The 19986-nt window shown below is 35.7% G+C and overlaps 2 protein-coding genes across 3 annotated transcripts; one reads left to right on the top strand and one right to left on the bottom strand.

Moving 5' to 3' along the window:
* Nucleotides 1-1171: 1171 nt before the first annotated feature.
* LOC104231566 (uncharacterized) lies at nt 1172-13463 on the top strand. 2 transcript variants are annotated; one of them, XM_009784579.2, is made up of 11 exons: nt 1172-1243; nt 2503-2675; nt 2902-3083; nt 3197-3814; nt 3888-3965; nt 5584-5902; nt 6005-6204; nt 11823-11899; nt 12182-12283; nt 12504-12690; nt 12964-13463. In XM_009784579.2, exons 2-11 carry the CDS (start codon nt 2504-2506, stop codon nt 13057-13059), a joined length of 2031 nt encoding a protein of 676 aa, XP_009782881.1. In that variant the 5' UTR covers nt 1172-1243; nt 2503; the 3' UTR covers nt 13060-13463. The 2 variants fall into 2 exon arrangements, with proteins under 2 accessions (XP_009782881.1, XP_009782882.1); XM_009784580.2 differs by having other exon boundaries at nt 1190-1384.
* Nucleotides 13464-13986: 523 nt separating this feature from the next.
* LOC104231564 (uncharacterized) lies at nt 13987-16499 on the bottom strand. Its single transcript, XM_009784578.2, has 2 exons — nt 16315-16499; nt 13987-14313 (listed from the first exon to the last, which is right to left on the bottom strand). Exons 1-2 carry the CDS (start codon nt 16423-16425, stop codon nt 14086-14088), a joined length of 339 nt encoding a protein of 112 aa, XP_009782880.1. The 5' UTR covers nt 16426-16499; the 3' UTR covers nt 13987-14085.
* Nucleotides 16500-19986: the final 3487 nt, after the last annotated feature.

Below are 19986 nucleotides of genomic sequence, written 5' to 3'. Positions count from 1 at the left end.
TTTGTAAATCCAATATATAAACTTATATTTTTCCTATTTGAACACTTCAACTTGACGGAATGAATACTAATAAACACTTTCTGTTGAACATGTTCGTCAATCGCTCTGACATGAATGTCATGTCACATATTTGGTCTTTATTATATGACATGTGGATTTGTGGGTCCTATATTATTAGAAAAAAAATTAATCTTTAAATTTTTTAATTTCTTTTTCGTTCTCTTTTTTCTCCACCATACACAACCTATCCAACAACTCTAAACCTCAACCATTTTCAATCACCATCATTTTCTTCCTCCTATAAGAAAGCTTCGTCCAAACTCCAAACCTCACCAATAGACAATGGGACAGGGATAGTCCCTCCCGAGAACTACTCGACTTTGATTCCAAACCCTGCCCTCCTCATATTGACGGCTTCTTCGCTAAGCCCCACATGCAAATCCTAGATTTTCCCCAAAACAGCTCCAATCCGATCTGGAAGAGCTCAGTGACGGCCAAGAAGAACCAGATGATAATGATGCTAATGAATTTGATATTCGGTCTTACATTTCTTTTTCCAGTAAATCAACGCATAACAATTTGGACTATTATTAGATTTGTACTTGCCATCCTTATGCATGAGCCATTTAGTGAATGGGGAAGAGAAAGAGAAAAAGAAACGGGGAAGGAGGGGGGTAAGTAGGATAGAAAATGAAAAACGTTTACAGGACGGAGGAGTTGCTTGGGAAGATGAGAGAGGAGGGAGGGAGGGGAAAGAGAAGGGGAAAGAGAAAGATCTTTTTTTTTTTCCCTTTCTTATTTATATTTTATTCTATTTCTAATATTTTTTTAATAAAAATAAAATTATTCACGCATTTTAACAGCGTGATTTGCACACAATTTAGCCATGTCAGCTATGTTACTTCCACATAGGCTTGGTCAATGGTCAAATATATTTATTAATATTTATTCCGTCAAGTTGAAGTGTTCAAATAGAAAAAATATAAGTTTATGTATCGGCTTTACAAACCGATACAAGTGGTCATGAAGCTATTACGCCTTCAAAGAATGTAATTTACAATTTTTGTATGTTAAGGAGGTTTATAAAATATTTTGAAACAATATAAAAAGAACTTAAATAAATAATAAAGTTGTCATTTTCTTTCCCTGTACTTATAAAGTTGGGGTTTAACGTGTCTGTTTCGCTCCTCCACTACACTGGCAGTTCCTTTTTCAGACTATCTGCATTTTCCATTGCTGCCAGGTCTGTCGTCTTTCCTTCTTCTGCTTAAGCTACATTTTCACGTCTCTGTTCTGTCTTTCTACATTAACCATACTTTTATACTCTGAATCCATCACATTTTGCTTCACTGGAAACATCGATCACTGAGTTGGAGCTTAAAACGTGGGTTTCTAAGTTCATAATATTTGGTGAATTTTTTGTTGTCAAGGAACATAAAAAAATGTCTATATTTTGTGAAATGTTTTTCATATCGTCGTGTGTTACGTTGCTGAATTTTTGATAGTTATACCTTTGATTTTTTCAAAAAATGATCATGCTCTCTCTTGCTCTTTTAATAATGGCGGTGTTCAAGCCAGCTTGTGGTTAACTCTGTCCTAGAAAAATATAAAAAATCACCTAATGAGCACCCAAGGGTCAATGAAGTGGGAGAAGAATCACGAGGTCTCGGTTCAAATTTTAGTAGATGCAAAAAATATTAGGTGATTTTTTCTCATGTCTAAGTTTTGGGAGACAGAGTTACGGTATTTGTACTGGTGGGAGATAGCAGGTATCTGATGGAATAGTTGATATGTGCTGCAAATTGGCCCGGATACAACAAGTCTTTGTACCTGGTGGAATAATCATTATTAAAAAAAATCACCTAATATTTTTTGCTCCAGGCTCCGGCTAGAATTTGAACCCTGGTCTGCCATAGTTCATTTTTCGCTACACATGTATCCGGTAATTCTTCCAAAAAAGCGTAGTAAGCGGAACACCTAGTGTTTTTGCCTATGTTGAGATTTAAAGCCTGGTCTCCCACAAAATTTGTCCCACTTTATTGATAGTTAGGGCACAGTGTGGGTGGCAAAAATGATCATGCTCTCTTGGGTGGTAAATGCGGAAACAGGGGTGAGCTATAGGTTGTAGTCGTTCTTAGCGTCCCAATGATATTTACCTTCGACTTCTGAACACCAAAATAAACAAATTACTAGACAAGTGGAGACATATGTTCATATGTTGTAATTTTATTTTTTTTTCGTTTTCAAATGGTTTTGCTAGACCTCTTGTTGTACTATTTATGGAATTTTATGTGACACTTTGTAGGACTCTTTTAAGCAATTTGAATTCCTGTGTGGCTGTGTCATCTCTGTCTCTTTTTGTTTTTAAATACAATTTACTATAACATAAACTTTCCTGAAAAAACATTAGCATGCAATTGGGTTAGCTTGCTTGTAATAGTATTTTGATTTTTTTTCTGTTATAGTCATGATGAGTAAGTTTTATGCATATTAATTTTTCAGGATGGGAGCAGGGAGAAGAACGCAGACCTTTGTATTTGATTCTGCATCATCACTACCCAACCAGACAAGCTACACTGGAGATTTTAGATACTTGACGAAAAGAAAACTTGGCGGTGTCATATTTGGTTGCACGAATGATACCATGAAAGAATGTCTATGTAAACAGCTATTTGGTTAGTTATTTGGGTGCTAATAAGTTGACCGCTTGGCCTTTCACAATAGTATTTAGGACATTTAGGAGTAAAGGCATATATATGGTTTGATAATTAGCTTTAAATGTCCTTTTAACTATCACATGAGAGCTGGAAATTGTTATATATCTCTTTCCTTTCTTCTTATTTTTGTCCTTTGATCGAATTGCTTATCTTTCTTTCTTTTTTTTCCTTTTTTCTTTTTTAGGTTTGCCTGCTAAACATTTTTCATATGTGAAGAACATAGATCCAGGTCTGCCACTGTTTTTGTTCAACTACAGCAATAAGGAGCTTCATGGTATTTTTGAAGCTGCAAGCTCTGGAGCAATGTCTATCAATCCATATGCTTGGACACAGGACGGTTCTGGAAGAACACTATATCCTGCTCAGGTTTTATGTCATGGTTTTTACTTCGGGTTTATTTTCTTTTGTTTATGCTTTCCTGTTTGTCCACAGAAGTATCTTCTGTTAAAAGTTTGCTGTTTTCCTGTCTATAAATGAAGGTTCAGATGCGTGTCCGTCTGCAGTGCCAACCACTTCCAGAAAGTCTGTTTAAACCTATAATTCTGGATAACTATTACAATCAGAACCATTTCTTATTTGAGCTAGATCATGTTCAAGCTGGTAAATTGATCTCCAAGCTCTCATCTCTTGCATTTGCTCCAAGCAGCTGCATGCCGGAGAATGCAACTACATGGAGAAATATAATACAAGGTTTACCGGCAAAAGACAATAGAGAGGAAAATGGTCAATCCGAGCCACAAGACTTGAAAGAAAATTTTGTCAACCCACTTGATTTAAATGGGAATTTTGGTGGGGGAGACATTTTTCTTTGTCCTAATGGCGCTGACCAGCAGCTGGAGGCACCATTAGATAATCAAGTAGAATTATATGATAAGGATCTTATACACACGGAAATTAGAGAATTGGCTATTCAACATGAATGCTCGGGGACCTCTATAAATGGGCATGCAGAGGAAAGCACTAATGCAGTGACGAATGCCACTATAAATGATGTAAAGATTGGGCAAGAAACTTTTCAGAAAACACAGACACTGAGAGAGGAAAAGAATGAAGAAAGCTCGTCTGACTTGGCTGTCTATCCTGATATTATAGCTCAGGTACTTCATCTTCTTGTAGTATCTGCTGATTGATGGAATTTTAGTTCACTTCAACTATATATTTTGATTACAGTTGCTTCAAGGAATGGAAGAATTGAAAGCTTCTAAGGAGGCGCAAACTCATAAGATGTGTAGTTTGGAGCAGAAGCTGGTATGCAATCTCAGAGCTATAGTACCATATCTATTCTGTGCTGAAATTGCATTCCTTCTTGGTTTGTCTCTATTGGAGAATATGGCCGCAGAAGACATGCACTATGTTAAATATCTTGGAACAATGGATGAATACAGAGATCTGATCTTTTCCTCTCCTTTTTTTTCCTTTTCCGTTTGGTATTTTTTATTTTTTTGTGTGTGTTGGGGGAGGGGGAGGGGTGTAGGTGGAGGTGTGTTGGCATAAGTAAGAAAACACATTTTCATATAACACTGGAGTCCATATGCAACCCAAGGATTTGTATTACCACTTTTGACTGTGAAAAGTCATCAGTCTGTCATCTTTCAAACAAAATAAAGGAGTTTCAGAAGGATTTTGACATTTGTCTCCTCTTTCGAAGTAAATGAAACAATCAGAACAAGCAATAGCTTCCAATGGTCTTCAGGATTCATTGGGATGTATGCATCTAAGAAAAGCTAGCCTAATTTCTGAAAGAAGATGATAGGGATATTGTCACCAGAAAATTATCTTTTTGAGTAACTCGTATGAGAAAGTTACTCTGTTTTCAAATGATATTTATTTTAATTGACTAAATTAGCGACCAAAAGATAGAACTGTGAAAGTAAAGGCTTAATGATAAGTAGAAGTGAGATAGAATATATGCACTTCAAATTTAGCCCCCTGTAAGAAAAATGTAGGTCGGGTGAAATTAGATGAGATTCTTGTGCCTAAGTGCAAACAATTCAGATATAGGCTCAGTCTTCTAGGAGAATGGTTGATATACCTTACATAATCGGAGTAATGTTTTTAGGTGGTATAGTGGTGGAGCTTTAATAGGCTGATTCATGGGTTCTATTAGTGCTATGAATATACTGAAGGACAAAAAGTAACATGAGTAGTAATTATAGAACTGGTTAGTTTACTTTAAAACTCTTTAAGTCGGGCTTCAATTGTTGTGAGAAGAAGATACTGGAAATTGAATATTTAGAGGAGAACCACCTGTGGGATTACGCTAGGTATGTTGTTGTTGTCGTAGAGGAGAAATTATCAGCTTTAGGCTGTAAGAGACTTGGAAGATTATAACTTGGGGGAAATGGGGATTTGATCATTCAACAATTTGGAATCGGATGTCATGGTGTAATTAAGGTTACATTATGAACCAAAAGGAATGAAATAAGGTTCTTGGTGCGCTGCAGGATGCAAAGGGGAAATGATATTTGTATTCACGAAAACTGAGAAGTGGATCCAGTGTTATTATCTAGCGTCAAACATGAGACAAACCTTGTGTTTCCTTTATCAGAAAAGAAGAAGAAGGAAAAATACTGGTATTTTGAAAACCTTGTGGTTGTGTCAGGGAATTTAGTATCTCTTGTTGCTTATTGTGCATTCTGCTGTATCTAGATGTTCTAAGGGTGAACAAACCTTTTGCCCGCCTCTGGAATTCTAGTATTTTCCCCACTTCATAGTGTTTATTGTGCATGCTGTACTGTATCTACACGTTTTGACGATGAAATTTTGTATTCTTGTCCTCTTTGGTAAATAAGAACTTACCACTTGTATGCATGATGTGCATTTTAGAAATGCACTCCTGATGACTGTTATCTGCCTTGCATTTCAGGCCGATGCAAGAGAAGAGATTAAGCAGTTAAAATATAAATATTTCATGCCTGAGTCCTCAATTCCGTCATGTCAATTGGCTGATGAAACAGTGTTTGAGCCAGTTGATCAAGTATTGCTGGATCCTGAGTCAATCATCCTAGCCGGAGGATATGACGGGGTATCATGGTTATCTACCTTGGAGTCATACTCACTTTCAAATGATGTGTTAAAGTCTCTTAAGCCAATGAGTTCAGTTCGATCATATGCCTCAGTTGCAAAACTGTGTGGAGAGCTTTATGTATTTGGTGGCGGAACTGGAAGCTTGTGGTACGACACAGGTACATCTTATAGTTTTTAGCCCCCAGCACTCATTGCTCCCATGTGCCACTTTCTCTAGCATCTTAAGTTGCTAATGCTGATGCTATGCTGCTTTTGTATAGTTGAATCATATAATCCAGCAGATAACGAGTGGACCCTACATCCTTCCTTGAATAAGAAAAAGGGTAGTTTAGCTGGTGCTACTTTGAAGGACAAAATTTTTGCAATTGGCGGTAGCAATGGGATTGACTGCTTTTCAGAGGTCGAGATGTATGATCCTCTAGTAGAGCGTTGGATTTCTACAAGATCCATGTTGCAGAAGGTTAACTTAGTTGCTCCTTTTATTTGCATGTACCAGTATTTATTTGTTTCAGAAACAACAAACTATATATGAAAAGATGAAACTTGTTTGCTTAGATGGACGAATTTGAAATGATGAGAAAGCTTATTTCGGTTAAAGTCAAATTTCCAACTAGCACGTTGATGTGTATTGCTCTGGAGTTTATTGTCACTCTTAAAAGTTGTGCGAAGTCAATATGGGATCATCTTGTCCTTGAGCTTCATTTTTTCTTATTGAAATCTTTATGTGTTGCCTCTTGGTCAAGCCTTATCAGCCTCTTATTATAATTAATTAATAGTGAGAAAACCTAAAAATGAGAGGAAGGATAACTTAAATTGCAAACTGAAGTTATGCAGGTGGATTAGCAACGATTTTAATCCAATAGCAAGTGAATTCTTGTCAGTGCTCGGTAACTCAGACAGTATGCTGTTTCCTTGCCTTGACCTTGTTTATGTTGCGGAAGCTAAATGTATATAGTGTGAATAAGTCACAACTACTATACCAAAAATTATGACAGCCACCAAATAATAAATAAGACAATAAAACAATAATAAAGGGAACACCAGAATTTACGAGGTTCGGCTAATTTTGCCTACTCCTCGGACACAACCAATATTTTATTTCACTCCAAAAATACAAGTGAAATAATACTAAAGAGAGAAGATACAAATGCCTTAAACAGATGAGAAGGCAAATGAGAGGTGTGTTTCAATCCTAAACATTAGGCCTTCTTTTATAGGGGAAAAATCCCCCCCAAACTTAACTCCCAACCAATGTGGGACTTTGGCATTTTGCCAAACTTCAACAAATCTCCACCTTGGCAAAATTCCACATTTTCAATTCTCTCTCAATAACAAATTTTGGTTGTGTCTTCATCTTCAATCTTCAGTGTTCAACAATGTTGATCAAATCCAAACAATGTTGAAACTTGACCGCAGTCACCACCTTTGTCAGCATATCAGCAGGATTCTCTGTAGTATGAATTTTCTTCACCGTGACTCCACCTTCTTCTATGATTTCGCGTACGAAATGATACCGAACATCAATGTGCTTCGTCCTTGCATGATAAACTTGGTTCTTCGCTAATTGAATAGCACTTTGACTATCACAAAAAATTGTGATACCTTTTTGTTCAACACCAAGCTCCTTTAGCAATCCTTGAAGCCAAATTGCCTCTTTCACAGCATCTGTAATAGCCATGTATTCTGCCTCTGTTGTAGACAAAGCAACTGTTGACTGCAAAGTAGACTTCCAACTAACTGGTGCCTTTGCAAAAGTAAACACATAACCAGTAGTTGATCTTCGTTTGTCCATATCACCCGCAAAATCTGAGTCACAATATCCAACTACAGACTGATTGTCTTCCTGCTCAAAAACTAACCCGACATCTACAGTATTATGAATATACCGTAGAATCCACTTCACAGCTTGCCAATGCTCCTTCCCTGGATTGTGCATATATCTGCTAATAACTCCAACAGCTTGTGAAATGTCAGGCCTTGTGCAAACCATTGCATACATCAAGCTACCAACAACATTTGCGTATGGTACCTTTGACATATACTCTCGTTCAGCTTCATCCATTGGCGACATAGTAGTACTTAGCTTAAAATGGGAAGCAAGTGGAGTACTAACTGGCTTAGTCTTGTCATCTATGCCAAAACGTTGAAGTACTCTCTTCAAATATTCCTTTTGAGATAAACAGAGTTTCTTTGAACGTCTATCTCTAATTATCTCCATGCCAAGAATTTTCTTTGCCTCACCCAAATCCTTCATCTCGAACTCCTTCTTCAGTTGAATCTTCAACTTATCAATTTCTTCCAAATTCTTGGAAGCTATCAACATATCATCAACATATAGGAGAAGATATACAAAAGAACCATCTTTAAGCTTGTGCAAATACACACAATGATCGTATTTGCTTCTCTTGTACCCTTGCCGCAACATAAACTCGTCAAATCGCTTGTACCATTGTCTAGAAGATTGTTTCAATCCGTACAACGATTTTTCAAGTTTGCACACCATATTTTCTTTTCCAGCAACTTTGAATCCTTCTGGCTGAGTCATGTAGATTTCCTCCTCCAAGTTTCCATGTAAAAACGCAGTTTTTACATCCATCTGAACTAGTTCCAAATCCAATTGTGCTACCAAAGCCAACATAATTCTAATGGAGGAATGTTTTACAACTGGAGAAAACACTTCATTGTAATCAATTCCCTCCTTTTGAGCATATCCTTTGGCCACCAATCTTGCTTTGTAGCGAACATCTACTTGGTTAGGAAATCCTTCCTTCTTTGCAAATACCCATTTGCACCCAATTGCTTTCTTTCCCTTCGGGAGATTGGCCAATCTCCATGTATGATTCTGATGAAGGGACTGTATTTCATCATTCATGGCAATCCTCCACTTATCTTCTTCTGAACTTTGGACAGCGTCTTTATAAGTAGTAGGAACATCATCAGCTACAATTGAGGTTGCACAAGCAACCGTCTCTATGAGACGAACAGGTTTCGTTATTGTTCTTTTTGGCCTGCTGGTTGCTATTGATTCAAGTTGTTGTTGAGATTCCTGAGTTGGAATCTCCTCTACTGGCTCTCCTTCCAGAGGGTAATCTTCATTTGTTTCCTCCTCTGCTTCTTGTGTAGGAAAAATAAATTTTCCCTCAAACTCCACCTGCTTAGAAGCACCTTCATTTTGTTTGGTATCTTCTGTTACCTTATTTACCATAGCAAATTCATCAAAGGTAACATCTCTGCTGAATATTACTTTCTTTGTCATAGGACACCATAAGCGATATCCTTTGACTCCAGAAGTAATTCCCATAAAAATAGCCTTCTTTGCCCTTGGATCCAATTTTGACTCTGTCACATGATAATATGCAGTTGAGCCAAACACGTGCAAAGAGTTATAATCTACAGCAGGTTTTCCGTACCATTTTTCAAATGGTGTTTTGCCATCAATAGCAGCAGATGGTAGACGATTAATGAGGTGGCATGCATATGTAATTGCCTCAGCCCAAAATTCTTTGCCCAAGCCAGCATTGGACAACATACACCGTACCTTCTCCAGCAAGGTCCGGTTCATACGTTCTGCCACTCCATTCTGTTGTGGTGTATGTCTAACAGTGAAGTGTCGGATGATGCCATCATTTTCACAGACCTTATTGAAATGATCATTTTTGTATTCACCTCCATTGTCTGTGCGAATACACTTGATTCTCCTGCCTGTCTGATTCTCCACCATCGTCTTCCATTTGAGAAAAATTCCCAACACTTCATCTTTGCTCTTCATTGTATACACCCATACTCTTCGGGAAAAATCATCAACAAAGGTTACAAAATAGTGCTTCCCACCCAATGAAGGTGTTTTGGAAGGACCCCAAACATCAGAGTGTACATAATCCAAAATGCCTTTAGTATTATGGATCGCTGTACCAAATTTAACCCTTGTCTGTTTCCCTTTAACACAATGCTCACAAAACTCCAAGTTGCAAGCCTTTACTCCTTTTAACAATCCTTGATCTGATAGAGTTTTCAAGGATTTTCCTCCAGCATGTCCCAAGCGCATGTGCCATAGCTTGGTTGCTTCTGCCTCTTTGTCGTCACTGGATGTTACTGTCGCTGTCCCAATAACTGTACTGCCACGATAGCGGTACATATTATTATTCTTCCGATTAGCCTTCATTACCACTAGTGCACCGGAGCATACTCTCATCACTCCATTTTCTGCAATGATTTTGAACCCTTTTGATTCTAGGGCTCCCACAGAGATGAGATTCTTCTTCAAATCCGGTACATATCGAACATCTATCAATGTTCTGATCATTCCATCATGGTTCCTTAATCGTATTGAACCAATGCCATATGAGGTAAGAGGGCTGTTATCCGCTGTGTGGATGACTCCATATTCTCCTTCTTGAAATTCCATGAACCAGTCCCTGTTGGGACACATATGATAGCTACAAGCCGAGTCCATCAACCATATGTCTGATGATGTTGATGACTCTGTTGTAACTAATGAGAAGTCTGAATCATCACAATCAGCTACATTTGAATCCATAATAGCCTTTCCATTGTTATGTTTGGCCTTATTCTTCAACTTCGGACAGTCTTTCTTCCAGTGCCCTTTTTCTCGACAAAAGGCACATTCATCTTTACTGGGTCTGGATCTTGACTTGGATCTTCCCTTCTTTGTCCTCGTTTGATTTTGAGGACGACCCCTCACAAACAGTGCTTCTCCTTCTCCGCCCTTCTGTTTTTCTCGCTTTCTTTGTTCATAGCTGTACAAAGCTGAACAAACTTCTCTGAGAGAAATTTCGTCATTTCCATGGAGTAGAGTAGTTTCAAGGTGCTCGTACTCATCAGGAAGTGACGCCAACAACATTAAGGCCAAGTCACCATCATCATAAGTTGTATCCATATTTTGCAAATCTGTGACCAACTTATTGAAACTGGTGATATGTTCATTCATCGTGGTACCAGGAACATAGGTGAAGTGAAACAGTCTCTTCTTCATGTACAATTTATTTTGACTGTTTTTCTTCAAAAATTTATCCTCCAGTGCTTTCCATAATTTACTTGCAGAAGTTTCCTTTGTGTATGGATATTTCTGCTCTCTAGCAAGGTAGGATCGAATGGTACCGCAAGCAACACGGTTGATAATTCTCCAATCTTCTTCTCCAATAACATCTGGTTTCTTTTCTTCAATGGCCAGATCTAGCCCTTGTTGAAAAAGGACATCTAGAACCTCGCCTTGCCACATCCCAAAATGTCCGGACCCGTCAAAAATTTCTACCGCAAATTTCGCATTTGACACAATTCTTGTCATAAGCGAAGATGCCAATGATGACGTATTGTTGACACTTGATGTAGATTCTTCTTGTTTATTGTCCCCCATATTTGACACAAATATTATTTAATAGCTGACGACACAAATCAAGATTATTTCCTTTCTGATGTAGAAGATCAGACTAAGCTGCAACTACAGAGCATACTCAGACAGAACCTTGACTCAGTTACCAAGATAAATCTTTTCTGATGTGGAAGATCAGACTATGCTGCAACCACAGAGCATACTTAGACAGTACCTTGGCTCTGATACCAATTGTTGCGGAAGCCAAATGTATATAGTGTGAATAAGTCACAACTACTATACCAAAAATTATGACAGCCACCAAATAATAAATAAGACAATAAAACAATAATAAAGGGAACACCAGAATTTACGAGGTTCGGCTAATTTTGCCTACTCCTCGGACACAACCAATATTTTATTTCACTCCAAAAATACAAGTGAAATAATACTAAAGAGAGAAGATACAAATGCCTTAAACAGATGAGAAGGCAAATGAGAGGTGTGTTTCAATCCTAAACATTAGGCCTTCTTTTATAGGGGAAAAATCCCCCCAAACTTAACTCCCAACCAATGTGGGACTTTGGCATTTTGCCAAACTTCAACAGTTTAAACATCAGGACCTTCACTTATCTTGTTTTACATTATTGTTCTTAAGTAATTTCTCATATATGTTTCCATTTACTTGCTTTTACTGTTATCTGTCTTACAGAAGCATGACTTTATCTTCCATGAGTGTGTATTTGCAGCGATTTTCTCTTGCTGCAGCAGAACTCAATGGTGCGTTATATGCTGTTGGTGGATATGATGGAAGCAATTACCTGGCGTAAGTTATGCAATTGCCTTTTTTCTTATTCTGGCGCCTTCTTTGAACTGTATGTTTGAATGATACTTGACATTGTACCTCATGTCTCCAATCACTTTTATAATTGTTAATATCTTCCCCAAGGAGGAGACTTGGTTTTCCAATCTGTTGGTCTCGTAATGCTGATTACGCGAATTTTAGTCAAAGGAATTCTGCAAAAGTGCATGTGTAAAGGCATTTATTTTGTTGTTACAATTTTCTGCTCTCTTCTCTTAACTCCTTTCTGATCAAATGTTATCACAGGACTGCTGAAAGATTTGATCCCAGAGAACATTCCTGGACAAAAATTAAGAATATGAGTACGAGCAGAGGATGCCATGCATTGGCTGTGTTGGACGGGAAGTTGTAAGTTGTTATCATTTTCGTGCTTTTTGATTGCATTTCTAATATTATAATGCCACCAAAAGGAGTAGGAGGTGCATTCTCCTGTAGTCACCCTCTTTATTCTGGTTTGGGGATGGGGTTTGGGACCAGGGACCAGGTGCTATGCCTTATGTTGTAGCCTTTCCCATTTGGGATGAATATCATCTTGTTATTTACTTTTAGCTTCACAACTGCTATGCAGATACGCACTTGGTGGGTACGATGGGTCTACAATGGTGCCTAACACTGAGATATATGATCCCCGTCTTGCAACATGGATGGTTGGGGAGCCAATGAAGCACTCGAGAGGGTATTCAGCAGCTGTTGTTCTACATGAGTCCATTTATGTGATTGGAGGGGTTCAACCTGGTGAGGAAGTTGTAGACGTGGTGCGTATCATTATTTAATAAGTTTAAGTTATATATGCCGTTAGTATAAGTAATATTTTACTCTATCAACCACTTTAAAATATGCGATTTGTAATTTTGAAAATTAGACAGGTTACCTGCTACTATAGGTAAAAGTGACAATGGTGATGTAAAAATTCCTTACACTAATAGTGTTTATAATTTAAACTTTTATTTCATTGTTTTTCGTCATGCTAAGTTTCCATTATGTACACGTGTTGCTCCTGCTAGCTAACTCTCCGATCATGATTGCAGATCGAATGTTATAAGGAGGGTCAAGGTTGGCAAACACCCAACTTGAGGGGAATAGGGAAAAGGTGTTTCTGCTCAGCTATAGTATTGGAAGACTGAGTTCTGTTTTCGAAGTACAGAAGCTGCATCTTCGTTGGCATCCTTTGTTCAAAGAGTTTAATATTTGCATTTTACAACTGTGAATAGGGTTACTAAATGTTTTTGGAAGCCTAAAAGCACTTAACATTGGGAAGTAGCAGAGTTGTGTCTGTTGGATCGACATCAGAAATGGCAAACCCTGTAGAACTTCTGATAGTACAGTTAAGTAATAGCGTTGTTACCCATCTTTTGCACAAATTCACTCTTAGGAAAATCTCTAGTTCCTTTCACAACATTATGCTCTTGCCAAGGGAAAACCATTTAGTATATGGAGGGTGGATATTCAATGTTTTGTGTCTTTCCCTGCACTTACATTTGTAGGATGTTTACACAAATAGTCGATCAAATTCACTATTTACTTTTCCTAGCATCTATATACATAGATTATACATGGTTATACTCATATTATACATGAATTATTCTCGGTTATTTTTAGTTTAAGCAGTTGGATGAAAAGCTATTTAGGTTAATTCTTCTAAATGTTTTTGCTAAAATCACGTGGTGGCAAAATGGATTTAAAAAACAGTTATCCATCCATACTATCCACTAAAAAAATGGGTTACATAATGAATTTTTTAAAAATGGATCAAATATTATTCACTTAGAAAATGGATAACTAATGAATTTAACCTGTATATTTTTGTAAAGACTCAAATTGGGGTTCCTCGAGTTTGAGAGACTAGGAATTCTCGAAAAAGTGATCATATTCAAGAATTCATGTATTAAATATGAGTCGAGTCGGATAATTTATTCATTTGCATTGCCCATTTTCGGCCTTTCCATATTCGACCCGATCCTCCGTTTGCCACCCATAATCACCACCAAGAAACCTCAAAATTGTCGCGAGAAGCTAAATCCAAAACTTTAAAACAAAATGGGAAAGGTGGATTGACCTTACATAAAATCACTATATCATGCTTTCATTGCATTGCTTTGCAAACAAAAAGGAGAATGAAAATGACAGTGATATATATTGGTTTGAGAAAATTAGAGTTTGGAGAATTTGGTAGCCATTGTTGTATCGTAGACCTTGAGAAAGAATCGAGTTGTGGGAATGGAGAAATTATTCTGCAAAATGGTGCCGAGAGTAGCAATAAGGTTTCTCTTGACATCCGAGTTAATGCCACCCATTGATACAATTTCAGCAAATGCAGCTGGTTCCTTGTTCCCTCCAAATGATATGTTCACTGATCCTTTCAGTACAACCATTACGAACTGTGAAAACACATACATGTAAAAGTCAAAACACTAAGTGTTCGTTTTCTTTTTTTGGTTAAAAGTCTAATAACATCTTGAAACCATAAAGAAAAGGAAAAATGATATTATATAGCCGATTTGAAAATAATAATCGAAAAAATGTATATTTTTTTGTATATATATGTATACATTCTGTATTATATAAAAAACTATACCAATTTTATATACTTTTCGGCTATCACATATAAATAGTTTTTGGCGCGGGCTAAAAGTGTCAATTTGATGTTGCTTCATAATAATAGTAACAATTAAAAATAATAAGACTCATGTCGTAGTATCCTCCGATCCGCCCATGCAACAACAACATACTCAATGTAATTTTACACGTGGGGGGGTTTGGAAAAGTTAGTGTATACGCAAACCTTACCCCTATCTTGTAGAGGTAGAGAGGATATTTCCAACATACCCTCACCTCAATATATCCTTCGCCCATGCGTTTTTTTTTTTGACGTGCATTAGCCTTTTGACACGACAAGGTTACCTGAAGTCACTGAATTACGTTACATATTCTTCCAGAGAGTTTAGCTTTTATCAAATTCTCATTTTTTAATTCTGGTATTTTAATATTAATTTTATCTATTAATTTCTTATTTGATTTATGCTGACAAAGGCATTTACTTGCATGCATATAGTTTTTATCATAGTATCTATTACGCACCTGATTACGTCGTTTGGACATGCATAATACTTTAAAATATTGTTAAAAAATTGCGATTCAGTGTTTAGATAACAATATTGTTGAGTATTTCAACTTCTAATTCAAAAATAGAATTTGAAGTTGAATTAATAGTTTGAGTAGTATATTTCAAGTGCAATAATTGTTTCTTCTCACGGATTTTCAACTTACACAAACTTATTTTCAAGTGAAGGTCATATCCAACATGGTCAATTAGTAATCTTTTCAACTGTAACTTCAAATGGAGTATATATTTTTTCCACTAAATATTGCCAGACACGACTAGTGGAGAAAATAATACAATGGTCAAAACTCAAAAGAGTTTTTTAATTTGTGGTCACTTTCCAATAACAATGGACACGTTTTTATAACCTGAAAAAAGTGTGTCAATTTGTTCATAGTTGCTAGGGATCTCAAATAACCTCAAACCCTCGGTGGCCATTCATTTTGGTCAAGGATATATTGGGTCCAAAAGTTGCACTCATGACTCTTTTTTAGAAATGACATCATGCAGCCATTTTAAAGTTCAGGTGTTCTGAATTTTTGTTTTTCAATTTAAAATTTCAGGATAAAAACGTCCTAAATTATCTTGAAATTAAAATTTTTAGTTCAAAATTTTAAATTAAAATAAATATTGGATAATATTTAAATAGCATCTTTGAAAATGAGGTTTCATCAACTTTGGACATTTGTTTTGGATAAGAAAAGTGTGAACCATTTTAAACAACGCACTTCAATCATCTCCACAACTTGATAATACACAAATCAATCGACGACAGACAAACAATAAGGGGCCCTGCTAGTTTTCTAATAATTACAACTTTAAAATGGTAAAATAGACATCTCCTATCAGTATCAATCGCCTGAGAATATAATCATAAATATGTCATTTAAAAGTAATTCTGATATGTATCCAATGGCCGCGGAGCCACCGGGATAGCCTTTTCTGATAAATTAAAAATATTTTGACACTCCTTACTAAAATTTCTGACTCGGCAAGTATATGTGTCTACTATTTTTTCTTCGTAAAGTCCGGCCTGAAGCAAACACAGCCAACATAAAATGAAACGGAGAGTATATAAGAGTTGTTAAAACATGAGCTATTTACAAACCTCACCTTTTACATGAATCTTATACTCCTCTTTAAGAAAGTAGAAAGTAGAATGAAAAACTCGTGCTGAGAAAAAAAAATAGCGAGACATATATGTATAAGAAAATATTGAGGAAAAATTTATATAGTCGATCCTAACTTGCTCGTACAGAGGAAGATAGAGAATACGTACCTTCTCGGGTTTACCGATGATAGAAGCAACAGCTTTGGTGGCTTCAGAGAAGAAAGGAGCAGTGTCTACTCCATCAAGATTCACGTTAGTTGAAACATTAAAGCAAGGCATGATTTTTCCTGTCTTTAATTTGCTGTATAATAGAAGAGAGTGTTTCCTTTTCAAATAGGCTGCACAGCTTCTTAATTTATAGAATCCCAAATAAGAATTATGTTGCAACTTGGCTTTTTTTTCTTAGGACTTTTCGTGGGGTCCTCTGTATGGTACTAAATAATGCGGCTTGTCCCCCTTATTTATTTTTTTTCGCTTTTGATAATTATGATGTTCAAATTAGCTTACGCTTGTCTAGATTAATCTGACAGATTTTTTTTTTTTATCTATGCCAACATATATATAGGCAGTGGCAGAGCCACATTCATTCAATGTGATACTTCTTCATCAGAAAATTACACTATATCGCTGGTAAAAAAAAAATGGCGTAATGGCTTCCTGACCACTTAAACTTATAGGGCTTTTGAAAGCCGATACACGAACTTTGGATTTTCCTATTTGAACATTCAGACTTAACAAAATGGGTACTAATAAACACTTTTGACCGTTGACCATGCCTATGTGGAAGCACTGCAATTGACATGACTAAACTGTGTGCAAATCACGCTGCCGAGGCGCGTGAATAGGACCACTATCCGTCAAGATGGGGAGTTCTCTTAACGTAATGAAGAACTGGGATCCATTTGTATTAGGACCACTATTTGCCATCGAGAGAAGACCAGCATCAGTGTGAACAACTTTAAAGTTTTCGTCTACATGGAGAAATTTTTTTTTACCATCATTAACCAATCATATAACCATTTATCAAACACTCAAACATATATACTACTAATCTACCATATATACTCTCTCCACCAATGCCGGCAAAACATTAAAAGTTTGTGTGCCTTACTTTTCTGGGCTAGAGTTTGGAAGTTAAAGAGTCCTCTGCACCAATTGAAGGTTCAGGGCCCAAAAGGGGAAAAAACATACCATTCCCTTTGGAGAAATCACCACCCTATAGTAAACAGAAAGAAGTCATGGGATGGTGATTATTCCCTAATATATTGACCTACGGGAAAAAAATCTAGAAGTCCTATGTAGATTACAGAAGAAATATAAAGGCAAAAATAGCTATATTTTTTATGCCAACTATAGTCATCAAACCAAGCCCAAAAAGTTCATGAACTAGATTAGCTGATATTCACCCCTACACAATTAATTTCTCATTTGAAATAAATGACAAGCACAACAGTTTTTTTTTTTTTTTTTGAAATTCCAAATTCTTTTTTTTTTTGTTGGTTAGGGTCTAATCATGGCCATAGTGATGTTGTGAATTTGATTTAGAAATAAGAGAGAAAGTATAATGAAGAAAAAGAAAAAGGAGAAGAAAGAAGAGTAAAGAAAGGAAGGGAGGAGGGTGGACGAGGAAGAAGGGGTGGTTGAGTACAGATTAATACTGGGTATGTTTCATGGTTTTTTCTTTTTTTGTATTTGTAACTTTTTTTTTCTTTCTGATTTTGTATTTAAAAATGGGTCCCACAAATAAATAGCTTAGAATAATGTGTTGTATATGTCAGCGCAATTGGTATACACGCTCCGGTGGATGTGTTTATTAGTACTTATTTTGTCAAGTTTGAGTGTTCAAATGGAAAAATCCAAAGTTTATGTATCGGCTTTCAAAAGCCCTACGAGTTTAAGTGGCCAGAAAGTCATTACGCCAAAAAACATTGTGTATATACTATATGTTGACTCCCTTAATATTTTTGTCTATTAGTTTTTTTATTTATTTGGACACTCCTGTAAAATTTCTAGTTTCGTCATCGCCACTAAGCATAGGCACCGGTCTATATATCCTCCAAAGTTTGAGATGGAAGGAAATCACTTACTCCATATTTTTATCCTTATTCTCCACTAAAATTTAAACTTGAAACCTCGTGATTCTCATTGCCAAAAAGTACAAGTTATAAATTAAAAAAAAAAAAAAAAAGAGCCTTGGAAACCTAACGTAGATTTGACTTCATAACACTAACTTTCGTTGTGCTTATAGTATTACACTAGCCTTCATTGCTTTTATCTTTTTGTAAGAAATTCTTTTAAATTACTTATCATAGTGCAAAAAATTTATAATATGACCAATTTATTTTTCAATATTTTTCTCGTTATAATTGATTTTAGGGATGTGTACTTTGAAAGTTATTCTAGAGTATCCAAATCTTTTGATTCTGCATTAATTTTTCAAGTCAGTCCTTATTGATAAAAGCTGAGTGGTTAGTACCGATTCGGTAATGATTCTTGCTGGCAATTTCTTTATATTTTGTCCTTCTTAATTGCTTTTAAAGACTCATATAACTGTTGTCCTTAATTATGGTCATTAACTGATTATAAATGTGTATGTGCTGCTATTATTTTAATACAAGTTCCAGATTTGCGTATCAAATAAACTAAAAGAAAATTGCATAACAAATTACTGTATTCGTAATTGGTTTTAGAACGATAGCACCATTTTTCTGTGTGTGTTCATTGGCATTTGAAGAGTTTAATTTTTTTTATATATTTATTCTAGAAATATTTTTGAAATACTATATTGATATCTTTAATTACTACGATATTAGTATATATTAAAGAGTGATTATAATATTAGAAAAGGGTAAATTAGATTAAATATATGTGTTTATGATAAGTAGGTTAAAACAATTGTTAAAAAAATCAAAGTAAGGAAAGTAAATATAATATTGTACATTAGAAACGAAGTTAGTGTTACAACGTTAGACATGGAGAGAGATCTCTTTAAATTATGTAAAGAAAAAGTAATTTTTTCATGGTCTGGTACTATGACCAGATGGGAACCTTGGAGCAATGGTAAATTTGTCCCCGTATGATTTATATGTCATGGGTTCGAGCAGTGAAAATAACCACTAATATTTAATTTGCATTAGGGTATGTCGTGTACATCACACCCCTTGGGTGCGTCTCTTCTTCAGATCTTGCACGAGCGCGGAATATTTTGTTTATCATACTGCCGTTCTAATGAGATTCAATGTAGTAGAAAACATTAAATTTATTGTTGATTTAGCTTACGAGTCCAAAAATTCATTTAATATAAGCACACTACAATTAGGTTTTAATTTAAACTAATTCTATGAAATTCAATCCCACGAATTCAATTTTAAACTTAAGCTATTACCAAAAAAAAATAAAAAATAAACTGAAGCAGTCGATTATATATTTTTCTTTATCGATTAGTTTATTTGAATTTAATTTTGTAAAAGAAGAAGTTAAAGTTAAATTATCATTTTCGTTAACTTAATATTCATGACGCCTTTATTATATAGTTTGTCTAATCATTATTATAAAAGTCAATTCAAATTAAATTTTCTTTTAAATTGTATTTTAATTTAATTACTTTCAACTTTTGTAAACAGTAAATGAGAACATCCTAGAGGCATTGCTAATAGTACTAGAAAAGAGTCACTTCGCACTAAGCTCATACTTGACTAAATTGTAAGCTCGACTTTACTCTGACTCAAAACAGTAAAAAGCTCATATCGCGCTTAAGTCTAACTATAACTTTATGAGAAGATAAGATCTAAATTTCAATTAATTAATTAAGTGTTTTTTAAAATGAAATCTTGCAACTCT

Source organism: Nicotiana sylvestris, chromosome 12 (assembly GCF_000393655.2).
Source record: "Nicotiana sylvestris chromosome 12, ASM39365v2, whole genome shotgun sequence".
NCBI classification, from domain to species: domain Eukaryota; kingdom Viridiplantae; phylum Streptophyta; class Magnoliopsida; order Solanales; family Solanaceae; genus Nicotiana; species Nicotiana sylvestris.
The sequence above is the reverse complement of the archived record's forward strand: the minus strand, read 5'-3'. Positions and strand labels throughout refer to the sequence as shown.

Bases quoted from the DNA above. Each gene is read 5' to 3' on its own strand.
- LOC104231566 (XM_009784579.2), top strand. From the start codon at position 2,504: ATGGGAGCAGGGAGAAGAACGCAGACCTTTGTATTTGATTCTGCATCA. The intron at 5,903-6,004 runs GTACATCTTATA...GCTTTTGTATAG, and splicing joins AAGCTTGTGGTACGACACAG to TTGAATCATATAATCCAGCA. The intron at 12,284-12,503 runs GTAAGTTGTTAT...ACTGCTATGCAG, and splicing joins GCTGTGTTGGACGGGAAGTT to ATACGCACTTGGTGGGTACG.
- LOC104231564 (XM_009784578.2), bottom strand. From the start codon at position 16,425: ATGCCTTGCTTTAATGTTTCAACTAACGTGAATCTTGATGGAGTAGAC. The intron at 14,314-16,314 runs GTACGTATTCTC...GTGTTTTCACAG, and splicing joins TCATCGGTAAACCCGAGAAG to TTCGTAATGGTTGTACTGAA.